We start from the raw sequence: 23,089 nt of genomic DNA on the forward strand, positions 1-23,089 counted from the left end.
CAGTGAGACACCACTAAATGAAGTCAGAAATATAAAAATCAAAATGAGAATTTTATAATTTTTGTGAATTCAACCAACCTAAGTAGCCTTCGTTTCATATTTATTTATTGAATATCTAAGTTAGTTTAACAATCATTAGTTTGTAACTAAGCATAAATATACTTTCCAGCTTTTGGATAGCTATATGTACTCTCATACTCACCCAGATAATCATTCAGTGACTTCAATAAAGCACTATGTTCAACTAAAAGTAATCTATAAAGTTCCACACTTCTTAATTTATTTATAATCCATTAAACTGTTTTTTATTTATGCATTCTTACATTGTTTAGAACATCACTTTGTTCTTCTGTTAACTATTTACTTCATTATTTTATTTACTGACAGCAAAGGTCTTCTTGTCCTTAACTTCAGTTCAGTTCATTCATTCAGTCGTGTCTGACTGTTTGCGACCCCATGAATCGCAGCATGCCAGGCCTCCCTGTCCATCACCAACTCCCAGAGTTCACTCAGACTCACGTCCATTGACTCAGTGATGCCATCCAGCCATCTCATTCTCGGTCGTCCCCTTCTCCTCCTGCCCCCAATCCCTCCCAGCATCAGAGTCTTTTCCAGCCAGTCAACTTTTCACATAAGGTGGCCAAAGTACTGGAGTTTCAGCTTTAGCATCGTTCCTTCCAAAGAAATCCCAGGACTGATCTCCTTCAGAATGGACTGGTTGGATCTCCTTGCAGTCCAAGGGATTCTCAAGAGTCTTCTCCAACATCACAGTTCAAAAGCATCAATTCTTCGGTGCTCAACATCTTCAGAGTCCAACTCTCACATCCATACATGACCACAGGAAAAACCATAGCCTTGCCTAGACGGACCTTAGTCGGCAAAGTAATGTCTTTGCTTTTGAATATGCTATCTAAGTTGGTCATAACTTTTCTTCCAAGGAGTAAGCGTCTTTTAATTTCATGGCTGTAATCACCATCTGCAGTGATTTTGAAGCCCCGCAAAATAAAGTCTGACACTGTTTCCACTGTTTCCCCATCTATTTCCCACGAAGTGATGGGACCGGCTGCCATGATCTTCGTTTTCTGAATGTTGAGCTTTAAGCCAACTTTTTCACTCTCCACTTTCACTTTCATCAAGAGGCTCTTTAGTTCCTCTTCACTTTCTGCCATAAGGGTGGTGTCATCTACATATCTGAGGTTATTGATATTTCTCCCGGCAATCTTGATTCTAGCTTGTGTTTCTTCCAGCCCAGCATTTCTCATGATGTACTCTGCATATATGTTAAATAAGCAGGGTGACAATATACAGCCTTGATGTACTCATTTTCATATTTGGAACCAGTCTGTTGTTCCATGTCCAGTTCTAATGGTTGCTTCCTGACCTGCATACAGGTTTCTCAAGGGGCAGGTCAGGTGGTCTGGTATTCCCATCTCTTTCAGAATTTTCCACAGTTTATTGTGATCCACACAGTCAAAGGCTTTGGCATAGTCAATAAAGCAGAAATAGGTGTTTTTCTAGAACTCTCTTGCTTTTTCCATGATCCAGCGGATGTTGGCAATTAGATCTCTGGTTCCTCTTCCTTTTCTAAAACCACCCTCAACATCTGGAAGTTCACGGTTCACGTATTGCTGAAGCCTGGCTTGGAGAATTTTCAGCATTACTTTCCTAGCATGTGAGATGAGTGCAATTGTGAGGTAGTTTGAGCATTCTTTGGCATTGCCTTTCTTTGGAATTGGAATGAAAACTGACCTTTTCCAGTCCTGTAGCCACTGCTGAGTTTTCCAAATTTGCTGGCATATTGAGTGCAACACTTTCACAGCATCATCTTTTAGGTCTTGAAAGAGCTCAACTGGAATTCCATCATCTCCACTAGCTTTGTTCATAGTGATGCTTTCTAAGGCCCATTTGACTTCACATTCCAGGATGTCTGGCTCTAGATGAGTGATCACACCGTCGTGATTATCTGGGTTGTGAAGGTCTTTTTTGAACAGTTCTTCTGTGTATTCTTGCCACCTCTTAATATCTTCTGCATCTATTAGGTCCATACCATCTCAGTCCTTTGTCGAGCCTACCTTTGCATGAAATGTTCCTTTGGTATCTCTAATTTTCTTGAAGAGATCTCTAGTCTTTCCCATTCTGTTCTTTTCCTCTATTCCTTTGCATTGATCGCTGAAGAAGGCTTTCTTATCTCTTCTTGCTATTGTTTGGAACTCTGCATTCAGATGCTTATATCTTTCCTTTTCTCCTATGTCCTGCGGGCATAGCTTAGTTTCATTGAGTTAGACAAGACTGCGGTCCTAGTGTGATTAGATTGACTAGTGTTCTGTGAGTATAGTTTCAGTGTGTCTGCCCTCTGATGTCTTCTTGAAACACCTACCATCTTACTTGGGTTTTCTTACTTTGGGAGTGGGGTATCTCTTCACGGCTGCTCCAGCAAAGTGTAGCCACTGCTCCTTTTCTTGGATGAAGGGTATCTCCTCACCACCACCCTTCCTGACCTTCAATGTGGGATAGCTCCTCTAGGCCCTCCTGCGCCCGCGAGCCACCACTCCTTGGACATGCATTTAAAGTGGCTAAGTCCTTAACTTAGCCACTTTAAATGCATGCTTCTAAGCAAACTCTTGTCCTCAGTGAATATAATGCCCCCCTCATAAACCAGGAAAACATACCAATACCCATGAAAGGCTAGTTTTAGCAAATCTTATTTGAAAACTGACATTTAAAACATTTAATTTAGAATGGCTAAAAATTAAAAATTTAAATTTTCCATCTCTCTCCTACAGAATCCACTGCAAAAGACAATTTTGACTGACTTACAAGAAAAGAAATAGGAAAATAGGAAAAGTTTTCAGTGTGGAAAAAGACAAGATAGAAAATCTTATATTTTAAAATGGCATATGAATGAGAGGTAAATAAAGCAATTCCAGATGGTAGAAGCTATATATGAGAAAGTATTCACATTAGCAGCATCATAGTCATATGGAGGGCCAGGAGGAGGGATAGACAAATGAAGGGAAGGAAACATTTGATTAAAGAGGTAAGCTAAAGAAGGTAAATTGTTATTTTAAAATGAACTAAGTCCAGAAATATATGTGGTGCCAGTGGCATTGATTAAGAAAGAGAATAATGTCACAGTTTCCTCTGTATACATACATAATATATGTATGAAAAGATTAGGCTGTAAAATAAGCTTTTTAAATAGTATAAAGCATAATTTTAGAAAAATTGGGAAGACTATAATTAATCTTAAACTACAGAACAAAACTGATGACTGTTTATAATACAATTTTCTTCAAGGCACTCAGCAACTTTTATGTATTTTTCTTATTTCATTAATTTTTATAATATCCCTACCTGAAAGATAAGTATAATTTTAATTTTATCCATTATAAAGAGGAATTGGAGGAATTGAAGGTCAGGAAGGGTCAACAAGTTTGAGAATTAAGATAATAGAAAGACTCATGTAATTACCACCACTAGAATAGGAACTAACATTTTCATCAAAAAGATTTTATTTCCAATCTCAAAATTGTTTTGAAGATAAGTGTTGAGAGAAAGTATGACTGCAATAATTGCAAACCTAGTAAAAAATAAAATATCAGAAATTTATGAGAGTGCTAGGTGAAAATCTACTACAAGTAGATTGGGAAATTTTAGCTTGTCTGAAACTGTGAAGACTTAAAGATAGTTCCATTCTTAATGTCAGAATGACCAATTCAAGATAAAATGTTCTTTTAATATAGTGAATGTTTTTTTCCTTACTATCACTAGTGTGAAATATACTCCCCATAATGCCTGTTACAAGCTCCTTGGGAACAGTGACTATTTTTCAAACATATTTTTATCCCTAAAAACTTTGTATACTGGGCACTCATTAAGTATATGTTAAATTTAGATGACTAGAATTGGACTAAGATATTAGGTGGTAGTCAATTATTGTTATAACTAAAATATTTAGTAGAACATCTTTAAAAGTACTTTTTTCAAAAAGTCTTTTATTTGTATCTCCTATTATATAACTTTGTAGTACTTTTCTTAGTGTACCTTAAAGTTTACAGATGTCTACATGCAGCGATTAAAATATTATGCCACTGAACATTCTTTGGGGCTTCCCAGTGGTAAATTACCACTTTGGGGCACTAGTGGTAAATTACCTATTTGCCAGTGCAGGAGACATAAGAGAATCTGGTTCACTTCTGGGTAGGAAAGATCCCATGGAGAGCATGAAACCCACTACAATATTCTTGCCTGGAGAAGCCCATGGGCAGAGGAACCTGGCGGCCTGTGGTCCATAGGGTCGCACAGAGCTGGACACGAATGAAGAGGCTTAGCATGCATGAACACTTTCTGTACTATCTGAGCCACCAGGGAAGCCCTAAACATTCTTTAACTGTGCTTAAAAAAAAAAAAAGCAACAGTATATTTCTTATGACTGGTCATCTAAAACTACATCTTATATTTCACAGCAACTGAAAAATATATGCAAGCAAAAAACCAATGTAAACATAATATTTCCAAAATAGTTATTTAAGCTCTGTGTTTTAAAGTTAAATGGAAACTAACACTTTCTTTTCTCTGGTACATTCTACCTGCATTCAGAAACTAAAAGATACTTCAGCAAAGATATACTAAAATTTAATTTGTAGTCAAAGTGATTTATTGGAATCTATTGAATTATTCACACTTTTTATTGATTTATGAAGATAACTGAAAACTGACAAATACAAAAGGAAAATATTAATTTTATCAGCATTTTATTTTGAAATGAGAACTATTTTCATATGCATTTTATATGTTTTGCTAAAGAATCACTTCTTCAAAACTGGTCCAAATTCACATAAAGCTTGGTAAAGGCATAAAGTGTGGTAAAAACATAAACCTATATAAATTAATTTCTTGATCAAATTAGGTCAAAATCAGAAATTTCCCACAAAATGACCTCATTGCCTTTATCATCACTTTTGAACAAGAAGTTTTTACCTCAGGTGCAAACACTTTACCAATACACATTTTTTTGGTGTAAGTGAATGTAAGATCATATTTCAGTTCTCTGAGTGTTGTTACACAGTCAGTATAAAGTGGTATAAAGACAAAAAATAATAATTTATGCTCAACTAACTACACACACTGTGGAAAATTCTGAAAGAGATGGGAATACCAGGCTACCTGACCTTTCTCTTGAGAAACCTATATGCAGTTCAGGAAGCAACAGTTAGAACTGGACATGGAACAACAGACTGGTTCCAAATAGGAAAAGGAGTAGGTCAAGGATGTATATTGTCACTCTGCTTATTTAACTTCTATCCTGAGTACATCATGAGAACCGCTGAGCTGGAAGAAGCACAAGCCAGAATCAAGGTTGCTGGGAGAAATATCAATAACCTTAGATATGCAGGTGACACCACCCTTATGGCAGAAAGTGAAGAAGAATTAAAAAGCCTGTTGATGAAAGTGAAAGAGGAGAGTGAAAAAGTTGGCTTAAAGCTCAACATTTAGAAAAATAGGATCATGGCATCTGGTCCCATCACTTCATGGGAAATAGATGGGGAAACAGTGGAAACAGTGACAGACTTTATTTTGTGGGGCTCCAAAGTCACTGCAGATGGTTATTGCAGCCATGAAATTAAAAGATGCTTACTCCTTGGAAGGAAACTTATGACCAACCTAGATAGCATATTCAAAAGCAGAGACATTACTTTGCCAACAAAGGTCCATCTAGTCAAGGCTATGGTTTTTCCTGTGGTCATGTATGGATGTGAATGTTGGACTGTGAAGAAAGCTGAGCACCGAAGAATTGATGCTTTTGAACTGTGGTGTTGAAGAAGACTCTTGAGAGTCCCTTGGACTGCAAGGAGATCCAACCAGCCCATTCTAAAGGAGATCAGTCCTGGGTGTTCTTTGGAGGGAATGACGCTAAAGCTGAAACTCCAGTACTTTGGCTACCTCATGCAAAGAGTTGACTCATTGGAAAAGTCTCTGATGCTGGAGGGATTGCGGGCAGGAGGAGAAGGGGACGACCGAGGATGAGGTGGCTGGATGGCGTCACCAACTCAAAGGACATGAGTCTGAGTGAACTCCAGGAGTTGGTGATGTACAGGGAGGCCTGGTGTGCTGCGATTCATGGGGTCAAAAAGAATCAGACATGACTGAATGACTGAACTGACTGAACTACACACATTGGAACGTTTATTATTTAGGTTACTATTATCAATCAGAATTATGGGAGCCAAACCTCATGTTTTCATTAGAGTTCTATACCAAATAATTTTGACTTGTAATTAAATACATATTTATTTAAGTTGCAAGTCATTAATTTTGGCAGGCACAAAATTAAACATCAAATTGATTTTTATTTAGATATAGTGAACAATGGAATAACAGATAAATAAACCTGTGCCATATATTAATTGATGTAAAACTTAGCAGTATTTCTTAGAGCTTATTGCTATTATTAGGTCAAATAGTAGAACGTGAGTAATTTAATCAAAGTTGGGAACATATTTGCTCTTCAGAATCTCAATTTATAAATTCTACAATTGAGCTATCTTAAATGTCCTGTATATATGGGCTTCATTTGGAACTATTGATAGCACATGCATTTAATGAAAGGCTGTAATGAACTGTACTAACCAGGACTCTGATAATAGCAATGAAGTCAAAAGTTACTTAATCCTATTAGTGTCACACTCTTATTTTAATAAGATCTGACAGCATTAATAAAGATCCATTTATGAAGGGAATGAGTTTTATGTTGTCATTTTTCCCCACTTGAAGTGCACTTTAATAATAACCTCCAGCTTTCGGGGACCTAATGGTCATTAGCATTTGATTGTCATCTCTTTTACTTTTTAACACAGATCAAAACTGTTAATCTGCACATCACAGAATTCAGAGAACATAAAATCAAGTTATTTTAAAGTGGAAAGGGTGAATTTCCAAATAAAACTTTATAGTAAAATAATGAAGAAATCACTATAGTCAAACCTTTATGAACATATTTATTTATTTATTTATTTTAATGAACATCTTTAGAGGCAACTGTGTTCTAAAGCAGTTAAACACATTGTCATACCATATTATGCGTGCAATGGCATTACTGAATCTGTACTCACTCTTCCTGATACTACATACTATGTTAAGCTATATATATATATATATATATGATAAAGAAATGTTAATTCCTTCAGAATAATAAAGTTTGCTTGCTCTTTGCCTCCACAGCATATTATTCGATGTCTCATTCTTGGCAAGTGTATTCAAGATTACTAAATCTAATGGTAGACACAATTTTCACAATGTGGATTTTCTAATCTCAGACTTCAAAGCAAATCCAAGTCTAACCTTAGTTTCATAAATCCAAGTTCTTGATCAAGAGGGAAGATGTTGGTTCTCATCTAGTTTTAAAAGTAAAAGTCAAATGTATCTTATTTTAAACAAAATAGAAACAAGGACCCAAACCTTGATTATTTGAAGACTCTGTCCAAGATTAACTTTTTCTGGAGGTGGATGGAAAATATGAGGATGCTTTATGAGATGGGCAAAGTTGTGTTAGGGCTTTGAATGTGGTCACCAATCTGAGAAAAACTTGATCTTCACGCTCCATCAGCACAGTCAACCTTTGAAACACTGTCATGCTTGCCTCAAGGGAACTAATCAGCATGCTGTCACTGGGTTAGTATAGAAATATTACTATTGATATATGTGGGGGAAGATGAAAATCTGAAGCAGAAAATGAAGACATATGCAAGATCATTACATAAACTAATTTCCCCTGAGTTCCAACCATAGGAAGTAGATCCCTGTGCTTTATATCCATATCCTGAGTCAGATTGGGTGCTTGAAGTATATTTCTGTTTGTGAATATACCATCTCCCTGATGCCAAAACTTAGAATTTGAAAAGATATTTATAAGTAACAGGCCATCAGAATAATAAAGTGGAAGTTAGAAACATAGTGTAATTTCCTACTCCCGGACAACAACTCTATCAAATACTACGAGGAATCAGTGGGATATACGTAATTGATGACACATAGATGCAGATAATTATATAGATAGTATACAATATGTATATGTAGGTATAATTTACATGTAGTATATACTATATACCATGCATAATATATATAGTTTAAAATATATTATTTAATAACATTTTAAAATGGTATATTTATCATGTATTAAAATGGCATACATGCCCATAAACATATATGTATATATAATAGATATATAGTAATAGATCTTTAGCATGCTGCTGCTACTGCTAAGTCACTTCAGTTGTGTCTGACTCTGTGCAACCCCATAGATGGCAGCCCACTAGGCTCCTCTGTCCCTGGGATTCTCCAGGCAAGAATATTGGAGTGGGTTGCCATTTCCTTCTCCAATGCATGAAAGTGAAAAGTGAAAGTGAAGTCGCTCAGTCGTGCCTGACTCTTAGCGACCCCATGGACTGCAGCCTACCAGGCTTCTCCATCCATGAGATTTTCCAGGCAAGAGTACTAGAGTGGGTTGCCATTGCATGGCTAGTCCAAATTAAAGATAATTAAATCAGAATATCATGGGAAATTCTCATTATAGCATGAGTTTACTTGAAACAGGGGAAAGAGAAGATTTCATTTCTGGATGCTTTTTTGAGTGACAATTTTCACATCAAAAACTTTTATACATGAATCTTTTTTTCTTTAGAGTAATCTAATCTCTCAAAAAAGCTGAAATTTAACCTTGCTATGGTAGTATCAGCTTTATTTTATCATAACTTTCTTTGTACTAAGCAGAATCACTTGTTAATTGTTACTCATTCATTCCTCACTTCTTTTTTTGCCTTCTTCTTTTGTTTCTTTTCCCTCCTGTTAAACTTTCTGTGATCCCCACTCTCAAGGTTATTTGTCTGTCTGTGTTTCTGTCAGTCAGACCTAAGATTCTGAAGACCTTAGTCTGGTTTCCAACTTACTAATTGTATCAGTATAAACAAAATAAATTACTACTCTGAAATGAAATTTTCATATATTTAAAATGTGAAATAATAACATTTTTTTGTTTATTTGAAAGCACACATCATATCATAAAAATATATAAATGAAGTTAAACTACATGTATGGTTTTGAAGATCAATATCATAAGTTTTGTCTAGACTACTTTTTATTACACACAATTTGACATTTATCAAATGACTGCATTTTCAGTTAATTATCTTGTTAACTAACGTACATTTGTTAATAACAAGACCTTTCATGTGTAAATTGACCTAATTTTCTCCTATATGTTCCACTTCTCTCCCTTTGTTATCTGAACATTTAAGTACAAATCTTTTTAATTTAATTTTATTATCTATTTTTTACTTTACAATATTGTAGTGGTTTTGCATACATCCTTAAGATAAATTGTGATTTTGCTAGTCCTATCTATTCAGCAAATATAAAACAAGTTAATATTAATTCAATTTTCAACCTATTCTGCAAAACAAGGTATCTTTTAAAATAAATTATTATGGTTGGCTTACTTTCAAATTATAACACTTTAATAAAGTTTACGGGTGAATTGTAACACGTTTATTTTCTTTCTTTGTATTTAACCTCCCTATCCCCCCAGTATACATGCCACTTTCATGACAGGACCTTTTTGTAAGCCAGAGTGCACTCAGTTAACACATGTCATGGCCTTCTGCAAGCCCAGGGGTATGTTTTGTGTTCCATTCTCATTATTTTTAACAAGCTGTCAGGACAGTATTTGCCCATGGGGCCATACAAATGCCCCAGTGCTTTAAGTACATCATATAGTTCACTTTTGGCTTAGCACACATTCTAAAACAGAATGAAATTTTAGAGCATATCTATTTCTAAGACTCATCTCAGTGCCTCTAATGAGCCTGTCTTTATGTCACTTGCTGACAGTCTTTCAAAGAAATTCAAGTGAAAAAAGACTTCAACAAACCTAAATCATCCCAGTGGGTTTATTTGTTTTATTAGAATTTGTTAAGCAGCTTTCATGACAACAGAAGTTTCTTGGAAGTTCATTAAGATACCCTGAGGGAAACATGACAAAATTATTCTTTGAGTAAAGCACTACATTTCAAAATTTTGTCAGGACGGTTGGGAGAGATCCTATTGCTAATTCTTGATTTAAATTTGGTAAAGCCTCATTTTGATTTCAATAAACTATTTTCTCTTTGTTTTAGCTGTGCTCTCCAATAAGGTAGCCAGTTACCAAAGGTGGCTATTAAAATTAAGATTAAGTAAAATTAAAAATCACAGTTCCTGTGAATGTTCAGTTCACATTTCAATTACTCAATAGCCACTTGTGGCCAGCAGCTACCATATTTGATACCACAGATTACAGAACTTCCCTCATTGCTGCAGAAAGTTTTACTGGACATTGTAACTTTAGAGATTCTATTTAAAGTGATAAGCCTCACATTGCTATAAACAGTTAACTGTTTCAATGCATCTCCAAAAATCTTTTATGCAGGTATATCTACCCTCTGCTTAGTGGTTACTCTTCCTAATTCTACTCCTGTGACATTTGTAGCACCATCCTCATATTATGATTGGAGAAACTAAAGGTCAGAAAGATTAGCTGGAGGTGGCTTTTCTGGTTGATGGCAAGTGCAGAATTGTGATCTATATCTTTCTGACTCCTGCATATTTTTCCATTTCATCAGATAAGGGGATATCACTGCAGGGACCTTACCTAAAAATGCTCATTTGTAACATCCATTCTTTTTCAGTTTTTACTTCTTATAATTCACACACAAATTTGCATTTCACTTGAAATTACTCAAAAGATCTCTAGAGTTAGATTTCTGAATGTATTTATAAATAAATATATCTCCACAACATATCAGCATCAGCAAAAATCTTCAGATGATATACATAAAAATATCTTATTTATATGTTCTTTTAATAATTTTAACATTGGTCATCATGATAATCATAATCTGGTAGTGAATAGTCAGAAAATGCTTATAAAACTTTGAAAATCACTTGACCATGTCTATATAATATCTGCATATTTGTTCTTTTACACATTTGCCAAAATCATTCAAGTGATTATGTATGTATTACTTGGGTATGTATTATTTCACATACCCAAATCAGAGTTTTCTGCTACTCTATATACCATATAGGTAACTAAAAGGAATCACCCATTCACTTGATAAATGCATTCCCTCTTCACGATTTTAAAGAATATCAAATATTTCATCTATTCTTCCCTCTGCATTTCCCATTACAAGGCCCAAATGAAACCAAAAAAGGTTCTTTAGAGTAAGGAATTTTTTAGCTAAAAAAAAAAACTTTATAGCAAAGGAATCTTCTGTGTTTTCAAAGATTCAGAACAAAATGAAAACATTTAACATTAACAACATGTGTCTAAAATTTAATATCATTTTGTGATTCAAGAGATGCTTAAAGATCTTTCCTTGACTTGAAATCAGCATGAAATATATTTGTTATTACTATATAAGTGTAGAAATGCTGGTAATAAAAAAGTTCTATTCACCCCTAAAGTAGATTTATTTTCAAATGACAAGATAAAGCTTTCTGTCTAAAATAATCACTTAGAAAAACTGATAGGTTTTGTGGATTCTTTCTTAATGCTTAGATTTGCTCGTTTAGGCCAAGTTTGAGGCACAGTAATGACTAAACAGATCAAAAGTAAGATGTTGGGTAAGTTATTAATTTGTAAGCAGCAATGCTGAGCTCCTTGTCTGACTCCTATAATAGACAAACAATTGCTTGAAAATGAATATACTTAAAATGATTCTTAAACCCCATGCCATTGCAAAACTGCATTGATAAATTTTCTCTGCTATGCTTTAAACTTTGAATAATTGTGGAGATGAATTATTCAAAGTATGAAGTACACTAAGATTACCTTTTTTTCCCTTTAAAAGCAGGAAACAGGATGCTTGGGGCTGGTGCACTGGGATGACCCAGAGGGATGGTACGGGGAAGGAGGTGGGAGGGGGGTTCAGGATGGGGAACATGTGTACTGTACACCCGTGGTGGATTCATGTTGAAGTATGGCAAAACCAATACAATATTGTAAAGTAAAAATAATAATAATAATAATAAATAAATGATAAATGGTTTAAAAAATTGAGCTATCTTTAACAAAGTATTTTTAAAACGCACCTTAATTAGTTGGTAGCTTTGAACTCCGTTTATTCCTGTGTCTGGATCAATGGCCGCTGGGAGAGCATATCGAGAGTTTATAGCCGAGTTCTCTGGAATTGATATATTGATAACCGTTGCAGGGAATAATGGTGCATTATCATTTATGTCTTCTATCAGAAAACGTATTTTCACCAATCTAAATATTTCATCCGGCAGAACGGCAACCTCCACTTCATAAAAGCAGCGGGTGTCCACTATGATGCCAGCACACAATTTCTCACGATCAATGCGAGCTCCAGTAGTGAAGATCTCACCTGTGCCCTCTTCAATTCGAATCAGTGGCACATCTCCAGTCTTGTATACCAATTTGAACTGCATAGGAGTTGTTAAAGACTTGTCTGGAATTAGTGACAAGTTGAGGTCTTTCAGCAAGTCGCCTATGAGGACGTTTTCTGGCATTTCTTCCCGAATGGTGTAGTTCTTCTCCTGGGCGCCAGACTGAAACACGACACATGCTAACAGAACCGCAAATATATACGTCCCGGACAACAAGTCCATACCAGGCAGGGTTGCGCTAGGGTGTTTTTTGTATCCCCCACGGAGAACTGTCAAAGGGAAAAGAAAAGAAACAGGAAGAGGAAGAAGAAATTAAAGCCAAGTACTAAATGTAGTTAACTAAATGCTCAGTTTTAAATTAAAATCATTAAATGAAATAACAAGGTCCTACTGTATACCACAGGGAACTATATTCAATATCCTGTAATAAACCATAATGGAAAAGAATATGAAAGAGAATATGTATATGTATTGAATCACTTTGCTGCACAGCAGAAATTAATAAAACAACTTTGTAAATCAACTATAGTTCAATAAAATTACAAGTATTCAAATCACTAACTGAAAATAATAGCACAGTAGACTCCGTTAAATAAACTGACAGATTTGTTTTTACTCTAATATTATGCATTTTTACATTAAAATGAAAGATAAACTAAGCAAGATACCTTGAGTATATGAGACCCAGAGTATTTATAAACGTGTTCACCATTGAGAAAATATATAAAAGATAATGTTATAACAAGATAGTTAAAAGTAATGCAGTATGGCAAAAACCACTACCATATTGTAAAGTAATTAACCTCCAATTAAATTAATTTATATTAAAAATAATTTAAATAAATTTTAAAAAATTAAAAATAGAATAAAAGTAATGCAGTGTTGTAAAACAATTGTCCTTCAAATAAAAATAAACCATTTTAGGCTCCAGTTTCATCCACCTCATTAGAACTGATTCAAATGTATTCTTTTTAATGACTGCATAATTGATGGTATAGGGAGGGAAGAGGGAGCAGGGTTCAGGATGGGGAACATGTGTATACCTGTGGTGGATTCATGTTGATGTATGGCAAAACCCATACAATATTGTAAAGTAATTAACATCCAATTAAAATAAATAAATTTATATAAAAAATAAATAAAATCAGATAAAGCTGAATTCAAAGCAAAACAAACAAACATTTTTTAAAAAAAAGATAGTCAAAAGTAATAAAAATAAAACATTTCATTCAATAGTTAAGGAAAAATAAAGGGATATTTGTCACTAACAACAAAAATATCCTCATTTACTCTTTGTTACAATGTGGCTTTCAAATGCAGTTCTTACACGTGAAATCAATGTTTTATGCAATATTCCACGTGTTCAGCTCTGGGCATCAAAATGTAAATATAGATCTAGATTAGGAAGTTTGGATTAAAGAAGAAATGTTTTTTCAGAGAGAGAGGGTTTAATATGGCAAATGTGTAAACATGGGAAGAACAATTGTGTGAGAAAGGGATTAAAGTTGTCTTTGAATGAGAGGAACAAGATCTGGTATAAAATTACAAGGAGGCAACTTTCAGATCAACATGAAGAGCTGTCTATTAATTCCAGAAAAAGAATGATTTTCAGGAAAGATTGAATTCCATATAGTTGGAGATACTGAGACAAAAGCTATATCACCAGTTTAAATTTGCATATTTATGATTTGTTAGCATCTGAACATTCAGTGAGAGAAGTGGAATACAAGACATACCAACTCACAGAATTTGTTTATAGTTTGCATGAAGTCGTCCATGTAAAAATGGGTTTTCACATCTACAAACTGACATAATTGTTGTTGTTTTTCAGTCACTAAGTTGTGTCTGACTCTGCAACATAAAAATTACCCAACTAAAATAAACAGCCTGACTAGGGTTTAGAAATAAGAAGGGCATTTTAAAAGATTTTGTCAAGTTAAAAGAGAGTCCAAAAACAATATCTCTCTGGCTGTTTTGCCTCTCCTTGTTTATTAATTTCATTTCCTAAAACTTGCCATTTTATTTCAGTTTAGTTCTGAAAATGTTCAAACAGGAATTTTTATTTCTTTGTAATTTGCAAATTTCTCTTCAATTTCCTGTATTAATTCTCAATTCCTATTCTCAATTTTATTGGATACAGTCTCAATTGGGTATATTAAATATGTTTTAATATCTAGTATCATGATACATCATAATATGCTTCTGGATATTATTTGTATGTATCAATGATATGTTCTATAAACACAAAAAGAAATTTGTATTACATTGCTCTAAACCCTGTAGGACATTATATTTTTATAATTAAGTATGGATTAATATAGGTATTAATTCATTCCAAAGTTTTGAAGAATCAGATGACAGATGGTCATTTAAAAAATCTGTTAAAAATTAAAAAAAATAAAAAATAGTTAGAGAAAACTATTAATGCACAAAGGTATCTAATTAAGGAATTCTCAGTTTTCATTGGTAGTTGATAACCAATTTAAAATTTACAAAACCTTTTAATTATTGTTCTAAAAACATCATGAAATGATATAAATAACTTGCTATGGATATTATCATCTGATTATGCCAGACAATGTATTACATTAAATGATTTTAGAAAATATGCATATTGACAGGCCTGAGGACAAAAGTGGGGAAAAGAAACCTTCCCATTTGCAATCAGTAACAGACTAAATGCATTTGTTGCAATCATTGAGATAGTTTGGGTCATGAACAGAACCAAGTAATGAGGTAAATAGATCTGAAGCATCTCATTTTATAAATTTTTATCACAGAATTTAAAAATTATATATCATGGGTCCAACCACTTTCCTATGTTAAAGAGCTAGTGTCATTTTTTTAAAATTAAGTATCATAGTGAGTAATGCTAACACTGAAGACATTTTCCATCCTAGTAAACAACGCAAAAAGACTATTGCCTGTGGTATTTTTTGAATAATTTGCTCAATGATGAGCACTGGGATTACATAATATGGAAACCTTTTCAACTCATTCTCTTGTGAATTATTGGCTTTACACTCCTCTATGAATGTGAGAGAATAGAAACACCCCATTTTTGCTTACTATGAGTCAATATGCATACATATACATGTGTCCTACTGTGAAGCTAGAACATCTAAAAAAATTGAGTGTCTGTGTGTGATTTTATAAATACCATGCAAACATAAGCAAAAATACAAATAGAGCAGTTACAATAAGAATTAAAACTACCACTCTATTCTTATCTTACCCTTAGGTATTACAACTGGCAGGAGAATACTATAGATCTTTTTTTTTTTAAGCATTGCATGCATGTTGCAATCTCTACACAAGAAAGAGGATTAAAAAAGTGACCTAATTCTAAGCAGTCCTGTTATTGCAATCCATTCGAAATATGTTCTATTCTATTTTTAATAATAGCATCAAATAAAACATTTTAAAATGTGTTTCATCACTTGAAATTCTCTCAGAGGTTTTGAAAAACAGAGAAATACATTGGAAAAAAAAGATACTTCAATTTCTAAAATTTAGCCGAAAATATATATTGAAAACCTAGAAGGAATAGTTACTATCCAGTTAGTAATTACTTTCATGAAGGTGTAGTCACATGTTCAACAGATATTTTTAAGGAGTTTGTATATATCAGGCACTGTTGTAGGCACTGAGAATAAATCAGTGAGCAAAACAAGCAGAATCCTCTGCCCTTACAGAAGATACTTGATAATACAAATATTCTAGACCATTTTTGAGTGTATAACAAAGTTTACTCTGCCTCTATCAGGATGTAAACGTGCATGATATAAATATGCATGAAAATTACCTCAATCTCCAGAATTTGATTCAAACCCTTGCATTTACCACTTGAAAATGTATTGTTATGTTTGAGACGACCCAGAGGGATGGTACAGGGAGGGAGGCAGGAGGGGGGTTCAGGATGGGGAACACGTGTATACCTGTGGCAGATTCATGTTGATGTATGGCAAAACCAATACAATATTGTAAAGTAATTAACCTCCAATTAAAATAAATAAATTTATATGTAAATTTTTTGAAGTTTCTTTTAAAATGCTGAGTTTAATTTTTTTAATGACCAGTACAGAAATGTAGCTAATAAATATGGATAGAGCATTGTTTAACTTTATGGAAGCATGATGAATTTAACTCAGATATTCAGGGTAAAGATTGCTATGCACATACCTTTGTTGGTGTTGTTGTTTAGTTGCTAGTGTTGGATTCATTGGGGGTCCATAGACTGTAGCCCACCAGGCTCCTCTGTCCATGGGATTTTCCAGTTAAGGATACTGGAGTGGGTTGCTATTTCCATCTCCCGGGGATCTTCCTGACCCAAGGATTGAACCTGAGCCTCCTGCACTGGCAGGAGGATTCTTTACTGCTGAGCCACTAGGGGAGCCTACACATAACCTTTAGTTGGCTCTAATTTTCCCTCTTCCATGAACAACTATAAGATAACATTAAAGTTCTTTACCATGCTCCCACATCCACATCCTGCTATTATAGTCTACTGTTAGTTTGGAAACTGATAAGGGGGGTACAATGAAAGCAGTTACAGAGAATTAAAATTTTCTACAAGTTTCAGTAGTGCCAACATTATTTAAGTACTGTTTCTACGGGCAATATATAGTGATTAGGTAGGCAACAGTCGAAGTTGGACAGAATCATGACAATCAGAGAAAGCAAAAGTAAAAACAAATAAGCAACTCTGAAATTTTAAAATATGGAAAGCAAAAATGAAAGTTTATTTTATAGTCTCTGAGCATTTGGAGTAAAAAAAAAAAAGTAAATAGATAGGGGAACTAAGTATTTACTATATGCAGTTCTAGAGACTTCAAGCCATAAAAGTAGTATTCAAATAGTTTGTCAGAAGAATTCCACTGCATGATTTCCCTGACATGCTTATTACATTTTCCTTCAACGTGGTGCTGGAGCTTTCCTGGTAGCTCAGACAGTAAAGAATCTGCCTGCAATGCAGGAGACCAGGGTTCGATCCCTGGGTCTGGAAGATTCCCTGGAAAGGGAAATGGCTAACCACTCCAGTATTCTTGACTCGAGAATTCCAAGGACAGAGTATCCTGGCGGGCTATTGTCCATGGGGTCACAAAGAGTCAGAAACGACTGAGCGACTAACACACACACATACACACACACATTTGAAGTAATTCTATATGAATGAGTGTCTTACATGCTACAACAACAAATTGTTAAAAAAATAGTACAAATTTAAGTATTATATGAAAATAAGAAATATGTATGTTGCACATTATCCTAACTCCACTTGGCTCTCATCACTGTAATTACTATAATGTCTCATGACATTAAAAATAGAAAATTGAACAACCATAATATATTATATAGTTGCTTCCACATTCTTGTTCTCATACACAAAGCTTCTTTCACAGACTGGGAAAACAATAATGTAGTTCTTCAGGTTGACAGGAAGCCATGTAGGACATTTCAAGAGAAGTAACCACATCTGGAGAAAGACAAATGGGAGCAACTGATACACTCAAATACTTTCAAAGGGATTGACTACAAGTAGAGTGGGGTAAGTGCACTGGGTGTCCTATTTTACGTGACTATTTCCTATGTACTCTGAAACTTGAAATGTCAAAATGAAAGATTTAGTAAGGTAATTTAATTCTATAAAACTGATATTTTTATTAAATTTTACTCCACAAAGGACTCATTTATGGTACATTTGTATGGGTCTAATGTCCAAGAAGGATTCCATCAATGTTTCTTTCTTCTAAAAAAAAGTTTATGTTTTATCAGGGATGTGCTTGGCAGTACAGTGGTTAAGATTACATGCTTCCACTGCAGGGCACATGGGTTTGACCCATGGTGAGGAAACTAAGATCCCCGCATACATGTGGTGCTGCTAAAACTTTTTTTAAATAAATAAATATACAACATGTTTATGTTCTTTTCATTCTATGGGGTCACAAAGAGTCAGAAATAACTGAAAGATTAACACTAATATTCCACAACAGTTAGTGCAGTGTTCTCTAACAGGGCTTCAAATCTGTTAATAATCGGTGCTCAAAAATCACTTATAAGACAATTTGTGAAGGTTGCTCTTTTATATTAATTTTTCTGGATTTTTAAACATGATTTAGGGAGCATTTGAAAAATGACGTTGCAGATTAATCAAGCAAGAGACCTATTTCATTTGGCAAAAATATAATTGTTGCTCATCATCATATATCCTTTTGTCACCTTGTTCAGTTCAGTTCAGTTCAGTCTCTCAGTCATGTCCGACTCTTTGTGACCCAATGGACTGCAGCACGCCAGGCATCCCTGTCCCATCAGTAAAGCCTGAAGCTTGCTCAAACTCATGTCCATCGAGTCACTGATGCCACCCAACCATCTCATTTTCTGTTGTCCCCTTCTCCTCCTGCCTTTAGTCTTTCCTGGAATCAGGGTCTTTTCCAATGAGACAGTCCTTTGCATCAGGTGGCCAAATACTGGAGTTTCAGCTTCAGTATCAATCCTTCCAATGAATATTCAGGACTGATTTCCTTTAGGATTGACTGGTTGGATCGCCTTGCAGTCCAAGGCACTCACAAGAGTCTTCACCAACACCACAGTTCAAAAGCATCAATTCTTCTGTGCTCAGCTTTTTTTATAGTCCAACTCTCACATCCATACATGACTACTGGAAAAACCATAGCTTTGACTAGACGGACCTTTGTTGGTAAAGTAATGTCTCTGCTTTTTAATATGCTGTCTAGGTTGGTCATAGCTTTTCTTCCAAGGAGCAAGCGTCTTTTAATTTCATGTCTGCAGTCACCATCTGCAGTGATTTTGGAGCCCCAAAACATAAACTCTCTCACTGTTTCCACTGTTTCCCCATCTATTAGCCACAGTGTGATGGGACCAGATGCCATAATCTTAGTTTTCTGAATGTTGAGTTTTAAGTCAACATTTTTACTATCCTCTTTCACTTTCATCAAGAGGCTTTTTAGTTCTTCTTCACTTTCTGCCATAAGGGTGGTGTCATCTGCATATCTGAGGTTATTGACATTTCTCACAGCAATCTTGATTCCAGCTAGTGCTTCATCCAGCTTGGCGTTTCACATTATGTGCTCTGCATATAAGTTAAATAAGCAGAGTAACAATATACAGCCTTGCATACTCCTTTCCCTATTTGGAATGTACCTGTTTTTTTCATGTCTAGATCTAACTGTTGCTTCTTGACCTGCATACAAACTTCTCAGGAGGCAGGTCAAGTGGTCTGGTGATACACAACAGTCAAAAGCTTTGGTGTAGTCAATAAAGCAGAAGTAGATGTTTTTCCAGAATTCTCTTGCTTTTTCAGTGATCCAAAAGGATGTTGGAAATGTAATCTCTGGTTCCTCTGCCTTTTCTAAAACCAGCTTGAACATCTGGGAGTTCTTTGTTCACATACTGTTGAAGTCTGGCTTGGAGAATTTTGAGCATTACTTTGCCAGTGTGCGAGATGAGTGCAATTGTGTGGTAGTTTGAGCATTCTTTGGCATTACCTTTCTTTGGGATTGGAATGAAAACAGATCTTTTCCAGTCCTGTAGCCACTGCTGAGTTTTCCAAATTTACTGGCATATTGAGTGCAGCACTTTCACAGCATCATCTTTTAGGTCTTGAAATAGCTCAACTGGAATTCCATCACCTCCACTAGCTTTGTTCATAATGATGCTTCCTAAGGCCTATTTGACTTCACATTCCAAGATGTCTGGCTCTAGGTGAGGGATCACACCATCGTGGTTATCTGGGTCATGAAGATCTTTTTTGTACAGTTCTTCTGTGTATTCTTGCCACCTCTTCTTAATATCTTCTGCTTCTGTTAGGTCCATTCCATTTTTGTCCTTTATTGAGCCCATCTTTGCATGAAAAGTTCCCTTGGTATCTCTAATTTTTTTGAAGAGATCTCTAGTCTTTCCCATTCTATTGTTTTCTGCTCTTTCTTTGCATTGAGCACTGAGAAAGGCTTTCTTATCTCTGTGCTATTCTTTAGAACTCTGCATTCAAGTGGGTATATCTTTCTTTTTCTCCTTTGCCTTTTGCTTCTCTTCTTTTCTCAGCTATTTGTAATGCCTCATTAGACAAACATTTTGCCTTTTGCATTTCTTTTCCTTTGGGATGGTCTTGATCCCTGTCTCCTGTACAATGTCATTAACCTCTGTCCATAGTTCTTCAGGCACTCTGTCTAACAGATCTAATCTCTTGAATCTATTTGTCACTTCCACTGTATAATCATAAGGGATTTGATTTATCACCTTGAAGTGAATTTAACCATGATTACTTCAGTACCTAGAAATTACTTTAATATGTTTGGTCTGTAAGTAATGTGTTATCATAACAAATAATTCCTAGATTCACTGAGGATAAAAGGATAATCTCCATTTGGTATAGTATTTTAATTTCTCTAAGTAGTTTCAAATCAGTTATTTCTTTTAATCTTTATACCAACCATATTATTTTTATGAATATGATTTATTTCTGTATTAAATATTTATATTGAATAGGTGGCAATTTCACACTCTAGAGATCCTCTAAATGGTCATGTTTAAAGAAGGTAAATAAATGGGATAAATTTCTGACTTCACTGAGAATTTATTGAAGAATCTATTTTGATTTTTAGATATATAAGGCTAAGTGAATGCTTTTATTAATTCCTATCATCAGAAACTAATAATAAATCAGTATAGGTCTAATCAGAAAAAAAAAGTGATGATTTGGTATATTTTCTATTTGTGTTAGCTTCTAATTTATCAAAATCATGATGCAATAACTTCAACAGTTAAAACCAGATGAGATATACCACCAGAATCTTAGAAATGGTTTTGGAAACAAGATTCCAGTTGATAGTCTGAAAAATGAATCAAGGTAAGATATCAGTTATAGGAAAATGAATGGTAACTATCAACCTATTGTTCCAAGGAACAAAAAGATGACTTTCATCCTTAATAGCTGCATTCATTCACCCAGATAGGAAAAGAAGCTTTTCCTGGTAAGATGATTTTGGGGTGACATAAATCCTCAATCAGTGGCTACACTTCATAGACCACTAAGCAAAAATGACACAGCAACTTTTTTTTTTTTTTAATTTTAAAATCTTTAATTCTTACATGCATTCCCAAACATGAACCCCCCTCCCACCTCCCTCCCCATAACATCTTTCTGGGTCATCCCCATGCACCAGCCCCAAGCATGCTGCATCCTGCGTCAGACATAGACTGGCAATTCAATTCACATGATAGTATACATGTTAGAATGTCATTCTCCCAAATCATCCCACCCTCTCCCTCTCCCTCTGAGTCCAAAAGTCCGTTATACACATCTGTGTCTCTTTCCCTGTCTTGCATACAGGGTCGTCATTGCCATCTTCCTAAATTCCATATATATGTGTTAGTATACTGTATTGGTGTTTTTCTTTCTGGCTTACTTCACTCTGTATAATCACCGAGGAAACCAGAATTGAAAGAGACACATGTACCCCAATGTTCATCGCAGCACTGTTTATTATAGCCAGGACATGGAAACAACCTAGATGTCCATCAGCAGATGAATGGATAAGAAAGCTGTGGTACATATACACAATGGAGTATTACTCAGCCGTTAAAAAGAATTCATTTGAATCAGTTCTGATGAGATGGATGAAACTGGACACAGCAACTTTTAAAAAGTCAGTCTTGCTATTTGGTTAATCAACTACTTAATAACAAGTACCTCAGTCTAAAAGTTCAGCCAAATTCCCTTCTCTTTTTAATTCTTATTCCCTTATACATATTTTAATATTCATACTGAGATTTTCATTTTGTTTCACTTTAAAACTCAAACAAATTGGATGACAAGTTTAAAATGACAACATCAATGAATCAATGGGTAGAAAAATATTTGAACCCCTAAATGAGACATACACAAGGCACACTTTAATGCATTTAATTTGGGGCAGAACAATAATCATACAGAATTCTGGCTTTAAAAATAGAATTAGCATTTATGAATTAAACACTACTTCCTGCCAGTTCTTAATTTGTACAAGAAACTTATATTGTAGGGTCAACCCCATTTTCATAAAAGAATTGTTTCTATAACCATTTTTTTTTTAGTTTAGCTCTTTCCCTGCTTATGAAGAACATAATTAACTTTGCTTATTTATGAAGGTCTGCAAAAAAAGAAAAACTTAATCTTCTGGAAAATACATTTCACATTGATTTTGGAAAAGTGTGCCAAAGAATGTACATAAAGACATAATTCTTCCTGTTAGGTATCACCTGAGGTTCAAATTATTTGTATTACTTTGTGTGTTAGTCGCTCAATCATGCCCAACTCTGTGACCCCATGGACTGCAGTCCACCAGGTTCCTCTGTCCATGAGATTTCCCAGGTAAGGATACTGGAGTGGGTTGCCATTTCCTTCTCCAGGGGATCTTCCCAACCCAGGAATCGAACCCGGGTCTCCTGCACTGCAAGCAAATTCTTTACCGACTGAGCTACAAGGGAAGACCTATATTTTACGCCCCCCAAAAACAACAACAACAACAAAAAGTTTGGTTTTTAGAATTACAACTTACATTAGGATGATTTCAACTGAAATAGGGTATGAAATAGGTGAAAAATGGTCATTCTATTATTTTAGATAGCTCACAATTTCTGAACAGAT

At 34.8% G+C, this 23,089-nt stretch overlaps 1 protein-coding gene across 3 annotated transcripts in view; it reads right to left on the reverse strand.

Annotated features, from left to right (window-relative positions):
• The window catches only part of PCDH11X (protocadherin 11 X-linked), a 965,230-nt gene that overhangs the window by 885,780 nt on the left and 56,361 nt on the right, over positions 1-23,089 (reverse strand). For all 3 annotated transcript variants that reach the window (XM_070291133.1, XM_070291134.1, XM_070291135.1), the window contains exon 2: positions 12,127-12,713. In XM_070291133.1, the coding sequence (XP_070147234.1) occupies positions 12,127-12,666 (540 nt within the window). In that variant the 5' untranslated portion in view covers positions 12,667-12,713. The remainder of the gene's footprint in view (positions 1-12,126; positions 12,714-23,089) is intronic.

This window comes from Ovis canadensis, chromosome X, assembly GCF_042477335.2.
Source record: "Ovis canadensis isolate MfBH-ARS-UI-01 breed Bighorn chromosome X, ARS-UI_OviCan_v2, whole genome shotgun sequence".
NCBI lineage: Eukaryota > Metazoa > Chordata > Mammalia > Artiodactyla > Bovidae > Ovis > Ovis canadensis.